At 35.9% G+C, this 19,678-nt stretch overlaps 1 protein-coding gene across 4 annotated transcripts in view; it reads left to right on the forward strand.

The window, feature by feature from the left end:
• Positions 1 to 19,678, forward strand: part of LOC129254652 (NAD(+) hydrolase sarm1-like) — a 37,962-nt gene that overhangs the window by 3,868 nt on the left and 14,416 nt on the right. For 2 of the 4 annotated variants that reach the window (XM_064111777.1, XM_064111786.1), the window contains exons 2-6: positions 3,462 to 4,878; positions 8,267 to 8,447; positions 14,039 to 14,159; positions 16,156 to 16,388; positions 18,389 to 18,457. In XM_064111777.1, coding sequence (XP_063967847.1) covers positions 3,517 to 4,878; positions 8,267 to 8,447; positions 14,039 to 14,159; positions 16,156 to 16,388; positions 18,389 to 18,457 — 1,966 coding nt within the window. In that variant the 5' untranslated portion in view covers positions 3,462 to 3,516. Of the gene's footprint in view, positions 1 to 20; positions 141 to 3,461; positions 4,879 to 8,266; positions 8,448 to 14,038; positions 14,160 to 16,155; positions 16,389 to 18,388; positions 18,458 to 19,678 lie in introns of those variants that run through there. The other 2 variants (XM_064111790.1, XM_064111795.1) reach the window with 2 other exon arrangements.

Raw genomic sequence — 19,678 nt, forward strand, 5'->3', positions numbered from 1 at the left:
TATGCATGTTTTTGATGCAGTATCAACGTCTTATATATCATCCTATCTGAGAAGGCGCAATAGTGCAGTTGGTAGAGCGAGACATTTCGGATTCTGGTGATCTGGTTTGATATTTCCTCTTGGTGCACTAGTGCCCTTTGGTAAGGCATTTATTTTCATTACCAGTAGTCCAGGATAGAAGGGGTCGAACCTTGTTTTTTTATATATACAATGTTTTTTTATGGTTTCTTGTCAATTCGAGGGTGCTGATTCCGAATCTGAATGATGCCACTCGTGTAACCTTGAGCATTTTCTGCAAATTGGCAAAATCCAATATGGCCGCCAAAATATTCAAATTACCCATGAAAATCATAAAATTGTCCACACATTGGGTATAAAGTACATGCAATTGTGCTGCCGGAGTGAAATAATATCTAAAAAAATGATTTGTCAAAATATTTATTTTCTTGATATCAAAATGGCCGCCATCATAGACCCCTGTACAATATGAATGGGGAAAATTAATTTTTACAAAATTGAGCACTGAAATGCAAGTAATTATGATCTATGAGTGAAGCAATGTCTGAAAACATGATTGCTAACGATATATATCATTTGTTATGTCAGTTATGTGATAAATCCTGTATTTTGATATTCAAAATGGCCTCCAAAAGCCCTAACACTATTATGTACAATGTGAATGGTGACACAAAAAATCACAAGAGTGAGCACTAAAATGCATTTTGTTAAGATAAACGAGTGGAATACTGACTAAAAACATTATTGTTAACGAAATTTATTATTTAACATGCCATGTATGTGATAAACCCTGTATTTTGATATTTAATATGGCCGCCAAAGGCCCTAAAATTATGATCTACGATGTGAGAGAGGACAAAAACAATCACAAGGTGAGCACTAAAACGTATTTTTTGTGGTAAATTAGTGGAATACTGTCTTCAAATATAATTTGCAACGAAATATATTATTCGGGTTTCATATTTGTGTTAAATATTGTATTTTGACTTTCAAAATGGCCGCCAAAAGACATTGACTGTATTATGTACAATCGATCTAGGAAACCAATTTTCACAGGAGTCAGCACCATAACATGCATATAATTTTGATTTAAGAGTAAAATATTGTCTGAAAACATAATTTCTAACAAGATATATCATTCATTCTGCCAGGTAGGTGATAAATAATGTATTTTGAAAGTCAAAATGGCCGCTACAGGCCCTAACGGTAGGCCTATTATGTACTTTGTGAATGGGAACATATAATTTTAACAGGATTTGGCTTTGCTTGACTTAATGGTGTTGCATGTATGAGTGAAATATCGTCTGAAAATATGATTTCTAACAAAATAGATCATTTCTTATGTTAGTTAGGTGATAAATGCTATATTTAAATTTCAAAATGGCTGCAATATGTTTCTTTGTGGAAATTATCTTTCCCCATTCAAATTTTACATATTAAGATAAGGGACTATGGCGGCCATTTTTCATTTTTAAAAGGCTGCATTCATCACCTTTATGACACAAGCTATGATATATTTCGTTAGAAATCATTGGGTTTAGACAATACTTAACACTTACATCAAAATTAAGCCATTTTCATAGTAAAAATTTTGTCAAAATTATCTGTCGTAAGTTGTACATACTACTTTGGGCTATGGCAGCAATTTTGAATTTTAAAGTACCTTCTCAACCATTATGTGATGTATTTAGTCAGAAATCATGTTCAAGACCAAATTTTACCTATACATCACATAGTTACGTGCGTTTTTGGTTCTCATTCTGGTGATGATTAGTTTCCCTATACGCATGTTACAGAATTTGCAGGGGCTTGTGCGGCCGTTTTGAAAGTCAAAATACAGTATTTATCACCTACATGGGAGAGGAAATGTTATATTTCATTAAAAAAAATCACGTTTTCAAACAATATTTTCCTTATAAAACAGAATTATATGGATTTCATAGTCAGGCAAATCCTTATTCTTTCAAAAGTATTTGTCCCCATTTACATTTTAGATAATACTGTAAGGGCCCTTAGGGGCCATTTTGAATTTTACAATACATCATTTATCTCATGCATGAAAAAGGAAATGATATGTTTCGCCAGAAAACATGTTTTTAGACAATATTTCACTCGTAGATTACAATTACATTCATTTTATTGTGTTTACTCTTGCGAAAATTAGTTTCTTCATTCGCTTTGTTCATAATACAGATAGGGCCTATGGCAGCCATTTTGAATGTCAAAATGCAGCATAATTACCGAAATTGCAAGGGAAATGATGTTTCGTTAGAAATCCTTGTTGTCAGACAGTGTTACACCAATATTTCGCAGTTATTGGCATGTTAAAGTCAAACAAATTCAATTGTGAAAATTATTTGTCCCCTTTTATATATTGTACACAGGATAAGGGGTCTATGACAGCAATTTTGAATATCATAATACAGCATTTATCACATTAGATAGTATACAAATGACATAGTTTTGTTAATAGTCATGTTTTCAGACAGTATAGTCCACTCGCAGGTCACAATCACATGCAATAATAGTGCTCTTGTTTGAAAAAATATTTTTCCCCATTCATATTCTACATAATAAAGTATACAGGGGTTATGGCGGCCATTTTGAATATCAATAAAATAAATATTTTGTCAAATATCGCTTTTCCAATTGGTATTTCACTTCTGCACAACAACTACATGCATTTTATAGCTAATGTGTGGGCAATTTTATGATTTTCATGGGTAATTTGCATATTTTGGCGGCCATATTGGATTTTGCCAATTTGCGGAAAATGCTCAAGGTTACAAGAGTGGCATCATTCAGATTCGGAATCAGCACCCTCGAATTGACAAGAAACCATCAAAAAACATTGTATATCTAAAAAAACAAGGTTCGACCCCTTGTCTATGGGGCCTATCCTGGACTACAGGTCCCTTGGAGAGGACTTTAAGCCGTTGGTTCTCTTGTTGCTTGCTTACAAGCATTCATGATTTCTTAGCAATCAGGAAAAAAAATTATCTTGTACACAAAATGTTGCTTTAATCACCTTGAAGCATCATGCCAATGTCTGAATGAACCTTAAAACCCAGGCTGTTTTAATAGCTGATTTTTGCAACCTTTTAAAATAACGCATTGATTTGGCGGATTATTCTCCTTCATAGAGCTCTGAATAATAGTTTTGTTATAAATGGTAGATGAATTGAAAATTTGATTATCATATAAGACTTTGATTAAATACTGGCACATGGTCATCCTATACAGAGGCTATAGAAATCACAGAATTCAGTTGTCAGTGGATTCATTTATAAATTGATTATCATTAGACAAGAAAATGGAGGGGGGGGGGGTTAGGTTAGTTGGATGGTTTTACTGAAAATACATGCTACAACTTACAAATTACTTAAATTGTACTTTAATAAAAATCTCAGCTTATCATTCTGTCTATTTTGTTGTTTATGCAGAATGGCTACTTCATTCTTCCGAAGCGTGACTGCCTCGACAAAAATTTGAGAATTGATGGGTTTGCATTGCAGCAAAAAAGGAGTCAGAGTAGCCTCGACTCCACCTCACAGTGAAGTTTCTGCAACACCTTCGCCCGAATTGATTCCTGAAACTGAACCTCTAACACCTTCCGAATCCTCAGACTCGATGACGGAAAATCCGTTGACAGAGTCTTCTTTCGAATACAAGTCCCCTCCAAGGCAGACTAGGACAGTGTGGAGCTCCTTCAAACGTAACCCTGGATCCTCTTCTCCAAAGCGCAGTCGAAGCCTCAGGGTAAAGAAGACTCATGATGTTGTGACATCAGATACATTAGATGTCCAACCCAATAAGGAAGTGGTGACCCTCGATAGGCTAGGAGATGAGGTAGATACATGTAGCTCTTTTCGTGGTAGTTTTAGATCTTCAAAACGTAGTGGAAAATTTAAGAGAATGTCAACCAAGCCAGGATCCCCCGAGTGTTCGTCTCCTCCCCCAACAGGGAACGGTACACGTATGGAGAGTACCGTCACCCTGGCCAAGGATGTGATACAACAGCTGAAGCAGGATAACACAGATAAAGTAGTAGAAGCAACCCAACAGCTCTATAGAATGGTAGATGATGCCTGGAGTACCCCGAAGTATGGTCGTGACCTGGCTTATAGCATCAGCGATGCAATGCGAATGGAAGGGGGATTAGATATCCTCCTCAAAAATTGTAAATCAGATGACAGGGCCTTGCAGCTTAATTCAGCAAGGCTACTAGAGCAGATAATGACAGCAAATAACCGTGACTTTGTAGTTAGGAAAGGCCTAGAATCCGTTGTAAAATTAGCATGTTCCAGAAAAGAACCTACTCTTCTTCAGATAGGAATGGGTATCTTGGAGAATCTCTTCAAGCATTCAGAAGACACCTGCACAAAAGTTATTGACCGTGGTGGACTGCAGGCTGTTCTCTATAGCTGCCGAATGAGTGACAACATCACTCTCCGTCACTGTGCTGCTGCACTAGCTAATTGTGCCATGTATGGTGGCTCTGCCAACCAGCAGCGTATGATTGAATTCCGCACTTCAGAGTGGCTCTTCCCACTGGCTTTCAACTCTGACAACAGCATCCGTTACTATGCCTGCCTGGCTATTGCGGTCCTGGCATCCAATCAGGCCATAGAACGACAGGTTGTCAGCTCTGGAACTCTGGACCTAGTGGAACCATTTGTGACCACCCATGATCCTGGTGAATTTGCAAGGAGTGATAAGGCCCATGCTCAGGGTAGATCAGAGGGATGGCTTACCAGGCTCATGCCTCTTCTAGAATGTAGTAGGAGGGAGGCAAAGTGTCTTGCTGCATTCCACTTTGCAATGGAGGCAATTATTAAGAAAGATCAAGGAAGAACTAAGGTAAGTACAAAAGCTTCACTTTGAATTTTTAGATAAGATTGATGTGAAAAGGATTTTGCTCTGAGCCAATAAGATGCAAGGATTGAAATTTTGATTATATGTACAGTAAATATAGAGCATATTCGTTGGAAAAGAATCACTATATTGTTTAATAAAATGTTCCCCTCACTCAAGTAACCCTCATATTTTCTTTAACATGTCCTCAGCCACATTCTCAAGAAGATCAATAAGATATAATAGGCTTACACCCCTGTATGATTTTACTTCTCGGTCTCAAAGGCTCTTTTTAAAACATGTCCTGGGCATGGTCTCTTCTTATCACTTCATTTTGGAATACTGTACAGTACATCCACACTTTATTCAGGACATGGATGTCAATATCTAGGGTTCAAGACTACTTTTTTAATATTCCCATTCCTGCTGTACAGCAGGAGTGGGAGTATTGAAAAAAGGGCACAAAAAATATACACAGCCAATGAAAGGTGCTACATGAGCAATATGGTCTAAGGTATTTTCTTTTTCTTTTATTCTGTTCTGTAGAAGGTGAAGATATGCATGCAGATATTTCATATTGATTTGGTACCTGGTAAAATTTTGATGTAAAATAGCTAAAACTTTCTTTATTTGATGTCCTTCACATCATAACCATTTCAGGGCACTCATACAGAATGAGTCAGAAAAAATGTCCCAATTATTTGAAGTTTTGTCTGAGGTATCATTGATTTATTGCTATGTCCTGAAAGACTTATTCTCCCCGCACATTTTGGTACCGGTACCATTCTCATATAGATGGATCTTTGCATGAATGACTAGTAATATCTCAGTTGCGCCAAGTTGCTGGGTGAAGAATGAAACAAGTGTTAAAAAAGATTTGTGTGTAGACAGAAAGACACCTACCCATCCTTACAAACACACACACGTTTTCACCCTCACAAATGCACAACACATCACCCCTCCCACAAACACCATCTCCCACACACTCTCACATCCACTCACACTTGTGAAGGGCTCAACTTAAGTAACTGCTTCCATATCAGGCATGCCATTTTGAAATTAAACAATGGGGCAGTTGGCCATTGCTGATCAACAAAACCAATAAGAAAGCGGGAAATGACGAAATGTACGCAATGCTTTATGAAGTGTTTATGAAGTTTTTAGGAAGCGCTGTATGGGTGGATGCCTGTGTGCGAGAGAGGTAATTTGTCATGTGTGGGTGTGTGTACGTGTGAGTGGATTGGATCAGGTGGAATGATGGGTAGGTGTCTTTCTGTGTGCAATCAATTATTTTTTATACGCCCGTCCTAGACGGGACGTATTATGGTATCATGCTCAGTGTCCGTCCGTCTGTCTGTCAATACGTTACATGTAACTTTTCTTTGTAAACGCGATAGCTTTAGTGTGACTTAACCTCTAGAGGCTCATATAATTTGGTGTGTATGATACTAGCATAGATCCCAGAAAGCCTATTGATTTTGATGTCAAAAGGTTAAAGGTCAAGGTCACAGTGACATATTTTCATCTTCCCTTCTGCAGTCCTTGTAAACGCGATAACTTCAGTTTAATATTAAAATGAGGCTCATATGATTTGGTGTGTATGATACCAGCATGGATCCCAGTCACAGTGACATGTTTTCATCTTACCCTTCTGCATTCCTTGTAAATGCGATAACTTTAGTTTTACTCAATCTAGGCTCATATAATTTGGTGTGTCTGTAACTAGCATGTATCCCAGGAAGCCTATTGATTTTGAGGTCAAAGGTCAAGGTCACACTGACATGTTTTCATCTTACCCTTCTGAAGTCCTTGTAAACGCGATAACTCAGTTTAACTTAACCTAGGCTCATATTATTTGGTGTGTGTGATACTAGCATGGATCCCAGGAAGCCTATCAATTTTGAGGTCAAAGGTCAAGGTCACAGTGACACGTTTTCATCATACCCTTCTGAAGTCCTTGCAAACCTGATAACTTTAGTTGAACTTATTCAAGGCTCATATAATTCAGTGTGTATGATACTAGCATGGATCCCAGGAAGCCTATTGATTTTGAGGTAAAAAAAGGTCAAAGGTCAAGGTCACAGTGACATGTTTTCATCTTGCCCTTCTGTAGTCCTTGTAACGAGATAACTTCAGTTTTACTTTATAATCTAGGCTCATATAATTTGGTGTGTATGATACTAGCATGGATCCCAGGAAGGCTATTGATTTTGTAGTCAAAAGGTTAAAGGTCAAGGTTAAGTTAAACTTTAGTTTAACTTAACCTAGGCTCATATTATTTGGTGTGTGTGGTACTAGCATGGATCCCAGGAAGCCTATCAATTTTGAGGTCAAAGGTCAAGGTCACACTGACATATTTTCAACTTTCATGTACCCTTCTGCAGTCCTTGCAAACGTGATAACTTTATTTTAACTTAACCTAGGCTCATATAATTTGGTGTGTATGATACTAGCATGGATCCCAGGAAGCCTATCGATTTTGAGGTCAAAAGGTTAAAGGTCAAGGTCACACTGACATGTTTTCATCTTACCCTTCTGAAGTCCTTGTAAACGCGATAACTTTAGTTTCATGTAACCTAGCCTCATATAATTTTGTGTGTATGATACTAGCATAGATCCTAGCAATTCTATTGATTATGAGGTCAGAAGGTCAAAGGTGAAGTCGCCACCTTCCACTTTTCTTGCTTGACCAATTATTCCATTTTCCTTGTTACAGACGGGCGTATTATGTGCTCGCCTTTAATAGCGACACTCTTGTTCCACACTTTGTTTCATCTTCACCAGCAACATGAAATTTTACGACCTTTAAGAGAATGTCTCGTAGTCAGTCATGCCTGCAAAGATCCTTATGAAAATGATACCAAATTATGTAGGGAGGATATTCTCTGTCCGGACAATATATCAATAAATCAATGATTAAATGTTCATACCTGCAGGTAAGACAACTTGATGGAACATATTTTCTGACTCATTTAAAGTATGAAACGCATTTTCTGCTGTTGTATGACTTTTAAAAGAATAACAAGCTGACATGCATTTTTTATTTGAGATTATGAACAATTTTGCTTAAAAAAGGTGCTATATATTTTTATGAAAATTGAGGTACATGTAATCTCACACCAATCATGCATTGTTTTTTTTTCCTTTTTTTTTCACAGGAGTTTAAAAAATGGATTCAACATCTTTAAAAAGAAAGCATGTCGTAATAAGCCATATATTTTTACATGTAATTTAAAAAGTCTTTGAAATATAAATAGCCATCTTATTCGGAATAGATAATTTTCCAAGGCCGAAAACCTCAATGGACAATAATTTCCACTTAATATCCATGCAACTTTCCGAGACAAAAATCGAACTGTGATTTACTTCTATTTGCCCATGTAATTTGTCACAGGTATTCCAAGATATCAATGTGATAGCATCATTACGTCAGGTAGCGAGCAGTAACAATGAGATTGCTTCCAAGCTAGCCATCCAGGCCCTTCGCACTATCGGTGAAGAAATCCCGTCCAAATTATCCTTCAATATATCATGCTGGAGTGTGAAGGAAGTTCAGATGTGGGTCAAAACCATAGGTAGGTCAGAAAATATTGTAGAAACCAACCATTCATTTAATGTTGATATATTTATCAAACTATACAATGTGTCCCAGAATAAATAGGAAACAATTTTGATGGATAGATGCAGTGTAGAAAATACATGAGAGCGACAGGCAATTTCACCCTCATGACAGCCCAAATAGCCTCTAAAATTCCCCCCAAAAGCATGCTTCGGGGCAACCATTCTTTTTAGAGTTGCCCTAAGATCTGTCACAAACAATATTCAAGATATTGGCAGAATGATTGCATCTGAGGTCAACTGCATAATTGCTTGTTGCCCCTAAAGAGTAGCATTTAAGATGAAATAACTAGCCCCCAAAATTTGGCAATTGCCCCAGTGTCCAGAAAAAGATAGCCCCTAAAAAATCAGAATTATTTCCTACCCTGGATAGATGTCCCAATCATCAAGTACATTCTGGTTCCAAATTTGAAAGTTAGAGAATGGGTGAAATCTCTCTTTAATACTAGACAAAAGTAATTATAGATTGTGCCTTTAGGCGGTGCTGCACCAGCCCGAATTTGCTCAATCTCGAGATTTTAGCCTGATCGGCCCTCTTCGCGATTAATCTCGAGATTCAAGAAACCCCGTCTCCACCATAGTAAGAAGAGCGATTCCTGCATGAGCGAGGCACCGATGCATTATGGTCTGACGCTGTGAAGAAATAATCCTGAGTAAAATAGCGCGCTATTTTGCAAATAATCTAAGTTGACTTGGGATTGCAATCTCGAGATTAATCCTACGAACTAGCGCGATAATTGCGTCTCCATTACAAATATTCTCGAGATTGTTCAGATCGGGATAATTTGCCGGATATGAAAAAGCGCGCTAATTTGAAAACTCGGGCCGGTGCAGACGGCCCGATTGTGGACAATAAAACTTGAAGCCTGATAGAAATGATGCACACACACACACAAATCATGTTTGAATTGGCATCTTTTATCGTTTGCTACATAGAAAATTAAAACAAAACAAGAACACAAAATAAATGCTAATGACCCATCCTTATCTCACTCAAGATCATTCTATCCAAAATAAATCTTGACCAATTTTCCAGCACTTGATTTGACATTAAAATTTTGAATTATTCCCAGTCATCGATGCACAACTTATGTATATCTGAATTAGGTATGGTATCAAAATGAAAGAGAAAATTGAACCTTACGTGATAACAAAAGTAAGATATCCAAAATCATTTGCCTGAGTATGTATGAAATAAATGATTGAGAACCTTGGTTCCTTTTTTTTTCTGGGATACATGTATGCATTGTACAGGTTGTTTCATATAGGATATCATCTCTACACAATGAAGAATGTGGTATCACTTGTTATAGTGTGTACATGTACATGAGGCACAAACAGATCAGTCTGTATTTGGTATTTGATCCATGGAGGTACCAACAAATTGCATTTACATGTACAATGGTGCATGCATGTAGTTTTTTTTTTCCTTCAAATTTTAAATGTACCGATATGTTTTGCCCTTTATTGTTAGCGTGTTAGTAACACCGTACCTTTGATACTACCTTGGGTGGAGTGATTTAATTTGGGCAGTATACGTCATCTCCCATCAAGGATGGTTTATTTTATCTAATTATTGAAGGAAGAGTCCAGATTATCATTTTACTTTTTATGTGTACATGTATGACTATGTCCTTTACGAGGCTACATAACAAGAGTTTTAAGTATATCTGATCAAACAGAAGTTACACTGTTATTTTATTGTACAAATTTGTTTTGTTATACAATTTAACTTTTGTTGTTAATATTGAAAAGGAAAATAAATGGAATGAATTGAATTGAGTTGAACACTACTGATGGGAATGGGAGCTTGGAAGTGCCAGGGACCCCCAAGCTTTTATGACCAAGAAAAAAAAAGGGAGAAAAACAACAGAAAAGGGGTAAAATTCCTGAGTATTATATGAAAATCTTTTACAAAATTAAATTTTTGTTTAAATTTTTTTTCTCAAATTTTTGCTTGCAGCTCAGCTTTTTTCAAAATGTTGTCCCATATGCTGTATTAAAGTGGCCCCATCAAATATTTGGATCATCACGCTACTGACTAATAATACATTAATATATCTGAGAAGGATTTTCTAGATCAAGATGTTCATCTGTTCAATTTTCAATGTGTAAATTAATGGCTCGCTTGTTTAAACCATGCTCAAATCTAATAAAGAAAATGGAGTGTGAAAGCGATGTATGGTATACATATAAAGCCTTTTCCACAAGCCCTACATTGTACTGATCAATAAACTCAAAATAAAACAAAATATCATGAATAATTTTGAGGTCAGTGTTGATGATCTCCAAAATCAGATAAGTCACCATAAGTATGAGGTGTAACTAGAAACATCTACCGGTACCAGTATATATAGATGACAGAAGAGATTATGTCAATTCAGCTGATACTGTGCAAGTAACTTCAACTGACCTGTCATGAAAAAAACTCCCAAAATGCAGATTTTTTACGAGGGGTAAGAATATACTGTGCATAAGTTATGTACATGTATATCAAATGCATTTTTTCCCCTCTAATAATAAGAGCTTTCTCATACCATTTTGAAAGGAAATGGAACTTATTCAATTGCGGAAATTGGTTGTCAGTTATCACATTTTGGCTGCATTTCCTTGTTGTCACTTTAATTTCCTACATGTAGTATTCTCTCGCATGGATTGTTAGATTTTGTTAAAGGCTCCTGCACACGAAGTATGGTGAACAAATTTGTACGACACCAAATGAGGTGGTTGGAACTATGGTTCCCGAAGTGACGCCGGAATGCAATTATTTTCCTGAGGGCCGCAGCCTGAAGGAAAATGGTCGCATTTGTGTCACTGAGGGGATCATAGTTTCACCAAATCTCTGATCGAAGGCTGTATCCGTCATCGGAAGGATTGTAGATCTAATTGCATGAAAAACAATCTTTTAGAGAGAATTCATTAATTAGTTTTGGTGATATGATTGATCCCCTTGATCACATACGCGCGTTGTACGTGCACAGTATGCATAGCTGTAAATTATCTTTTGAACTATTTACATCTGACATGGCTCGGGATTCCCGGGATGTGACGTCAGATGACGGGATTCATGGCATTTTTGCCAATTTCGTGACATTTGGTTGGAACTATCTTTGGTCACATGACAGGTTTAGATCAATCACCTGTTCAGATTATTATCACGATGGATATAATCAGATATAGTCCCAAACTATCACTCTCAGAGCAATTTCATAACAACTGTACTGGTATTCAACATTACTCAAACTAGCCATAGCAAATGATTGGTGTATAACTGTCTCTTTTAAATATTAATATCCTACTTTTAATGTACTGTACTCTATATTCAATGTGTAAGTGCCTTGAAGCTTGTTTTTGATGGAAATTGTTTGAACATAATTGTACTGGAAGAGTACAAATGTATGTGATGATTTTTTTTCTATTTAAAGGGGAACCCAGCCTTGGCCATAAAATGTTGTGTTGGGAAGGAGAAAAATAAATTAAACAAAATGGTGAAAGTTTGAAAGAAATCGGATGGGCAATAAAAAAGTTATGGCTGTTTTAAAATTGAGATCTCTAACTTTAAGACTATGTAGATTTCAAATTGGCAACTGAGTAAGTAAATTATGACAAGGGGCAAGGACAACTTTCCCATAGGCCATGTACTTTATTATCAGGGATTTGTGGTTTTCTCCTAAGTACCCATTCCCCTGGGGCAGTAATCTAAATATAACCCAGGTAGTATATTGTTTTATGTCCTCAAATGAAAGAAAAATACAATTTGAAATAAAACTTTTGGGAAAAATGACATTTTAGCCATAATATGTATTGGAGTACATGGAAGAGTAGTCCTTGCCTTACATCACTATGATATTCCATATGCGGCCAATTTGAAGTCTCCATGGGTATAGTGATTACCAATTTTTACAACTTTTAAAAATTCATAACTTTCTTGTTGTTTGTCCAATATTGTTCAAACTTTCACCTATCAGCTTGTCTGATTTTTCTTTTCCTTATAAAAACAAGTTTTTATTTGGGTTGGATTCCCCTTTAAATATGATCATTGGTTTATTTGTGCTTGTGAATAAGTTTGGGCTGTTTTTATTTTTTTACAAATATGGTAGTTTGAGAATTTCAGTCAAACTATTTTTGTAAAGTTACAAAATATAAAGATCATGTTACAATATATAGCTTTATAGATTAATACTTATTTATAGGCCCATAGTAGAGAAATTTTCATTCATTGTAATTATTACTCAATGTGCCTAGTCAGTTGGTTTTCGCAGGTCGTCTATTCATTTACATTGTTTTAAGATTACATCCGACTATAGTATTACAATGATTAGAACTATAACTATAAAGTAAAACAACACATGCTTACAAAAATAATGTACATGAATATACAAAGATTTGTCTTCATGCAATAGTTCCAAGGTATTTCTTGCTGAATGAGCAATCCATTACCTCAGCATTCTCTGAAGTTCAAATGGCCAATGGGGTAAACAGATGATAGGTTGTAAGGTGTCGTTTTTCAATGCAGTGAAGATGTACATGTCAATGTCATAGGAATGATATTGTACATGTAGACTTTAAGACCTCATTTGCTGTCAACTTGAAGCCACACTTGAGTACATGTACAGTACATTTTACAGTGAGCAAAGGTGTTTTGTAGAGAGAGAAAGACTTGAAACCAAGGTGATTTGTAATTAGTCCATGAGATATGGCAATCACACATTGAATAATTAATCCCATTGACCTGAAATGAGGCATGTTTGAAAGCACTGCCAACATGAAGCATGCACACGGCATATGGCGGAATCATAATTAGAGATAAGATTTGTTCAATAACAGACTGTCTACATTATGCAGGCTATTTGTTTTTATGAGTAATGTATTGAACAAATATCTCTTGGCACATGATTATGTTTGGCTGCATGTGTGTTAAAGCACTTTAAGATAAAGATTTTGAACATAATCTGGCCAATAAGATTCAGGAATACAAAGTGAAACTATCTGCAGATCTATTGATGTGGTTATCTAAAATTCTCAATTGTACTCTAACATGTTTGTCAGTTGGAATTTTGGTCATTGAGTGTAATACACAGAATCTCTGAGCAAATCCCTTGTTTGTCATTTACAAAATATTCTCATTTTCTCTGAAGCACCTTAACACTTGGAGCAGTAGCTGCGAAATATATTATGGAAAACATCTATGCTCACGCCTCTCAGTCTGAAATCTTATACAAAATTTGCAACCATTTCATGATGATGGGGGCTAGTTATTTTAGTACCCTTTCAAACTCTATGCACATGATGCAGTGTCCACATTGACTTTTATAACATGCAGGCACAGATCCAAATATTAATTCAACTTTCCTTTTTACTTGTCAATTTTATTTGCCTCTCTCCATTTTTTATTTTATTTTATTATCATTTATTAATTTTTTTTTTTTTTTTTTTTTTTTTTTGGGGGGGGGTCATTTTTGAGGATGTGAAAAAGTGCCCCCTGATAAGTCCCGGATCTGCCTGTGATTTACATGCATTCTCCTTTTATTACCATTTGATATTGTAGGTTTTGCCAATTTCTGTTTTGGATTTGAAAACCACAAAGTAGATGGAGACCTACTGCTGACTATAACTGAGACTGAATTAATGAGAGATATTGAGATGGACAGTAGCCTACTCAGAAGAAGGTTTGTTCCTTTATTCTTCCTTCTATCTTAATAATGTACATGTATCTTCCTTGGTTGTATTCCCTTGGTGTAATATTCAAATCATCTAATTATTGCAAAACCCTTTTTGTCTACCTCAATTGGCTAAATTGCCATTTGGTTCAACCATCACTTAATGAAGGCTTGGTCTGTCATGTATAATGTTGTCTAATTTCCACTCTCTTTTTCACACTCTATTTACATTGTAAATTCAGTTGATGTGGTTTGAAACCATATTTGAAATGGTACAGCCTAAATTCAATAAAATTTTAAATACTGTGGTATATACATGTAGTGCGCAGTAAAGATCAATTAATTTATAGATGAACTGGTTGTAGATGAGCTAGGATATGTAGTATGGGAGTGAGACGAAGGGGAATTAGATAGAGTGGGCATAGAACACGTGACCATGAATCAGAGAATGATCAATCTTTAATCTTAAAATAGGATGGGAGTGCAAAGTTGCATGGTTCATTGAGCGTAAAATCTGCTCATCGCACATGACATGAGTGAACTGAGTATCACCTTCATGTTGCATATCAGGATAGTATTATGTTTTGTATGTCGGCAAGAATCTCATGAAATCTGTCATCATGATCAGGCTAGAATTCTTCACTACTGAGGGGAGTGAAATGTTACAAGATCACATTACGATGTTTAATTAAATTCATATTTCTAGCAGAAAACCGTATTAATGAGTTTCATTTTCCAACCTAAAGCCTTGTCATATACTGCCTTAAAAAAAATGATAGCCCCTGCCTCAATTTTTTAACAGTTTGTCTTTTAGATGGTGGCAGATAGCTGGAGAGTCAATAAAAGTTCAATATGAATATATGTTCAATATGAATACAAATTGTCTGCCAATAGAGATACATATTGAAAAAAAAATCAAATATAAAGTACATACCTGCTTCTCAGATGGTATCATTGGATGCAGTAGGCTACATGGAGGGACCTTGCTATTGATTACAAACCATTTCTCATTTCTCTGGGCAAGAAACATACAAGACAATCAAACCAAGAGAAGCATATTTCGTGTTTGATTTTCAATGACAATAAAGCAAGTGAGATAAGATGCAGGAGTTCAGTAGCTTATATGTAGTTCAATTCTCAGTGAAAACCAACGGCTAGTTTGTCTAGCTTTATGAAAAACTCGTCAGGTTTCTTGTAGCCGTACTTAACAAAACAAATCAATAAATAAAGATCAAGTCCACCACACCCAAACAAAAACTTAATTTGAATATTAAAAATAGAGAATTTCTAAACTAGCACAACATTGAAAACTTCATCAAAATTGGAGGTAAAAATGAGAAAGCTATGAAATTCTGAAGTATCACTTATTTGCACAAAACAGTACAATACACATCATTGGCGGTATACAAATTATAAAACTGAGAAAGTAAACTATTTTGTATTTTACTGTGTGAATAATGAAATATTTTACTTCTTTGATGATTTAAAAGCTTTAAAGGAAGCTCTTCATTGATAATTTACAGGTTGCACATAGCAAATAAAACCTTGTTTCATGTTGCAATGAGAACCAATTAAAATGTCATATATATTTCATGATAAAATACAATAGAAGTCGTGAATTAGTGATGGTGCTAAGTTGATAAATTACATGTAGTTAAATGTGAATTGCAGTGTACATGTATGCCAGCTGGATATAGTGTTAATTGTTTAATATGACCCTTTCAGTCTCTACAGTATGCAATATAACAAATAATTGATCGATGTGTATACATACTACTTTATGTTGCCATGCAAAAGGTAATACCTACTCTGATTTAGATAAGCTCTAAAAATGCAACTCAAACAGTGGCGATAAGGAACTCTATGATTGGCTCAAGTTTATTGGATTTGCAATATTCCAGTGCAGTAGTAAGCTTCACTCAAAATTTTATACACTGTGGCATAAACATTTTGCTCTTCATACTCTGACGTAAAAATCTAATTCTTTAAATCTTCACTTTGTCAGGTTTCTTCGGGAGTTAGGCCAGCTAAAATGCAACTCTAACAGTGGTGACAAGGAACTCTATGACTGGCTCAAGACGCTAGGTCCGGAATATCCCCAGTATACTCACAATCTGATGCACTGCGGCATTGACATTCAACTCTTACCCTTTGTTACTGATCAACACCTAAAAGATGATGGGGGAATCACCAATGGTGTCCATCGTATGAAGATACTCAAGGCTATACACCCATGGGGTAAGTCATTATGGAAACATTCATGGTTTTTTCTGGAGATACTTTTTATATTTTCAAGACAAAGGATTACATTGGACCCCATGGGAATTTCAGGGGCTCTTGTTAGTTTCATGGGGCTCTTATTGGCATTTTGGGGGTGAATTCGCTCACAGCCCCCATATATTTTTCATGACTTCTCTGGCAGAAAGGAGGCAATATGGGCAGAATTGTAATGAGACATTGATTATGAGGTAGCTGAGTTTTGAATACATTTATAATTTCTGACACTTTTGGAATTAACAAAGCAGAAAAGAAGAATAAATGATGATAATAGTTCTTGTATAGTGCTTATAATCACATTATGATTATAATGTGCACTTCTAAAGACTTGGATATTTTTACCCTGGCTTTAGCTTGGCGGCTGTAATTATTTACAGTGCACATGCATTTCAAGGAATAAATTCCTGCCAGGTACCCATTTTACCTCACCTGGGTAACTTGAGTTGAGTGCAGCACTGTGTGGATATATTTATAGGTACTGGTCCATATATATTTTGAGTTTTTTTTTTTCTGGTACACAAGCCTCCTATCCCCCCCATCCCTTATTACCATATGAATACCTGATTGTAGAGTGATATTAGACCCACATAATGTTCATAGTTTAGAGTGTGAGGTTAGCACAGACTGTTGATTCCCACACATACAATTATTACAATACAAAAATTACTGTATTATCAAAATATGCACTTTGGTTTCAATGTTGAAATTGCAGTAAAATAGTCTGCAGGCACAGACCCTGATTGAAACTTTGATCAGCAAGTGTGTCTCCACGCAAAGACTAGCACATACAAAACTTGCTGTTCCAATACAGCGAGAGGGCCTTCAGTACACAAGGCATGAGTAGGCTGCACATTCAGACCCTTAACTCGAGTGAAGGGTTTGCAACGCAGACTAGTAAAATATAGTCAGTGTCACTCACCTTTGTTTGGAAATACTTTCAAAATAATTAATTTTACCCCTGCATCATTATTGTTTATTTCTGCTCTATGTGTCGCATCTCTTATTTTCCTGATGTTAGTCTCTGTGCTCTGAATCATATATGTATCTTACAGTTAATGATCTTTTTAAATTTACAGGTCAGTTCTCAGGCAAAAAGAAATTTTGTTATTATTTTTGAGGGCTACTTTTCATAACCTACTACCTAGATCTCCAACATTGGACAAGCTTTAACATTGCAGTGAATGGGAATTTCCAGGCTCTTTTGTTTAGTTTCCAGAGCTCTTTTGAGCATTTCGGGGGGGGGGGGGGGCTGGGGGCAAAATTGTCCCCCCAGCCCCCATGCATTTTTTCTTCAGTACTCTTTCTGTTTTTACCTCATACATTGTGTGAATGTCTATTGAAAGCCTGTTGAAATTGGAAAGTGAATTGTAAAATCAAGTCACAAGGTATTTTGCCGAGAAATATGCAAGGGATTTGAATTAATCCAAAGCCATCCAAGGACATTACCTGCCGGTCCTGCCCTCGATGCCCCTTTCACAGTTCTTTGACTTTTTGGATATATACGTGCCCTTTTTCATTTTGCCCATTTGTACTGTAATCTAAAATTGTTCCCTTTTAAAAAAGTGGACTTGCCCGAAGTGTATTCGAAATTTAAGGCTTGACATTTATCCCTAGTCAAGTTCCTTTAAAGAGAAGTCATTTTCGTTTTGGTATCCATGGACAGGTTATCACATGTAGTCAGACTTTTTGAATTACACTATATGTTTCAGGCTTGATTCATTCATGAATTATAGCATAATCCCTTTATTGCATTTCTTGCATAATTGTTATATATTTCTGTTTAATTTGTATTTACTGCCTGTATCTATGTTGCTGTTAGCTTTCACCTTTTATGATTTGCATGAACATGAACATGTAATTCATTTTTAACCCTTTCCTCATGTCCATGTGGCAATTGCTTATTATTATTATTTTGTTTTCTGTTCTTGTGCCACTTCCATCTTTATTTGTTTTATATTCAGCTTTCAATCCATATACCTTCCCCGGTGCACCTGCTAAGATGAAAAATAAAGGAATTACTAGTTTTCAAGGTAAGATAGGTTTGTGTACAGTGGACAGACTGAGCACTATTATTTATTAATAAAAGGTTAAACTTCATCATAATCTATTAATACATGTAAATGATCCTCTGTGTGTATGGAGATCTGTAACAGAAAGTCTGCATTGTCACCAGGGGGGCGTTTCATGAAAGGACTTGTCGGACGTTTTATCCGACAAGTCCCATTTTATCCGACAGTTACCATAGTAACAGTACCTCTCAGCCAATCAACATCAGGGAAAGATGTCAGATCTGTCGGATGAAAATGTTGATGAAACACTCCCCAGGCCTTTTCTAGTGTTGGTAAGTTTGAGATAGCTATCTCGAACCCAAACATGTACCAAAAATGGTATGTTAGATCTGACTTTCCCAATGCCAGATATTATTCCATGCAACACTTATCCCAAATTACAGGAGTAGAGAATGCTATATGCTTCTGCATTCATAGACATTGGCAGGTAATCTTAAGAAAAATTTGACATAGTTTTGCCCCCCCCCCTGTTGCACCCACAAATGTAATAACGCCCACATATGTAATAACACTTTACCCACAAATGTAATAACGCCCACAAATGTAATAACACTCTACCCACAAATGTAATAATTTTTGATCGCCCACAAATGTAATAATGACTTTACCCACAAATGTAATAAATTTGAAGGGATTTTTGGCGAATCCGTTCTAAACTAAAATCCTATAGTAATGCGTTCTTATAGCACAAAAGTGCAAAGTCTTTTTTCCAGACCCGATTAATTCAAAAATTATATACAATTTAAAGTCTTTTTTCCAGACCCGGTTGTTTAAAAAATGATAGTATAAGTCCAAAGTCTTTTTTCCAGACACGGTTATTTAAAAAAATATAAAATAAATCCAAACTAGGATACGATAATGATATTCCAGTGGAATGAAAATGAGAATCGAGCTTAGTCTTTTCTCCAGACCCAGTTAATTAAAACTGATGGAATTAATGTCTTTGTTGTTGTTTGAACTTATACGGTGCGTATTGTGAATATATGCGCTAAGAGTAAATTGAGAATCAAGCGTAGTCTTCTCCACACCCGGTTTAATACTTAAAACTAAAAACTAAATCCTTATAGTAATACGTTCATATAGCACAAAAATGCAAAGTCTTTTTTCCAGAACTGGTTAACTAAATATTTATAACATAAGTCTAAATTGAGTCTTTTTTCAAGACCCAGTTGTTTCATAAAT

The sequence above is a fragment of the Lytechinus pictus genome, chromosome 2, assembly GCF_037042905.1.
Source record: "Lytechinus pictus isolate F3 Inbred chromosome 2, Lp3.0, whole genome shotgun sequence".
Lineage (NCBI taxonomy): Eukaryota > Metazoa > Echinodermata > Echinoidea > Temnopleuroida > Toxopneustidae > Lytechinus > Lytechinus pictus.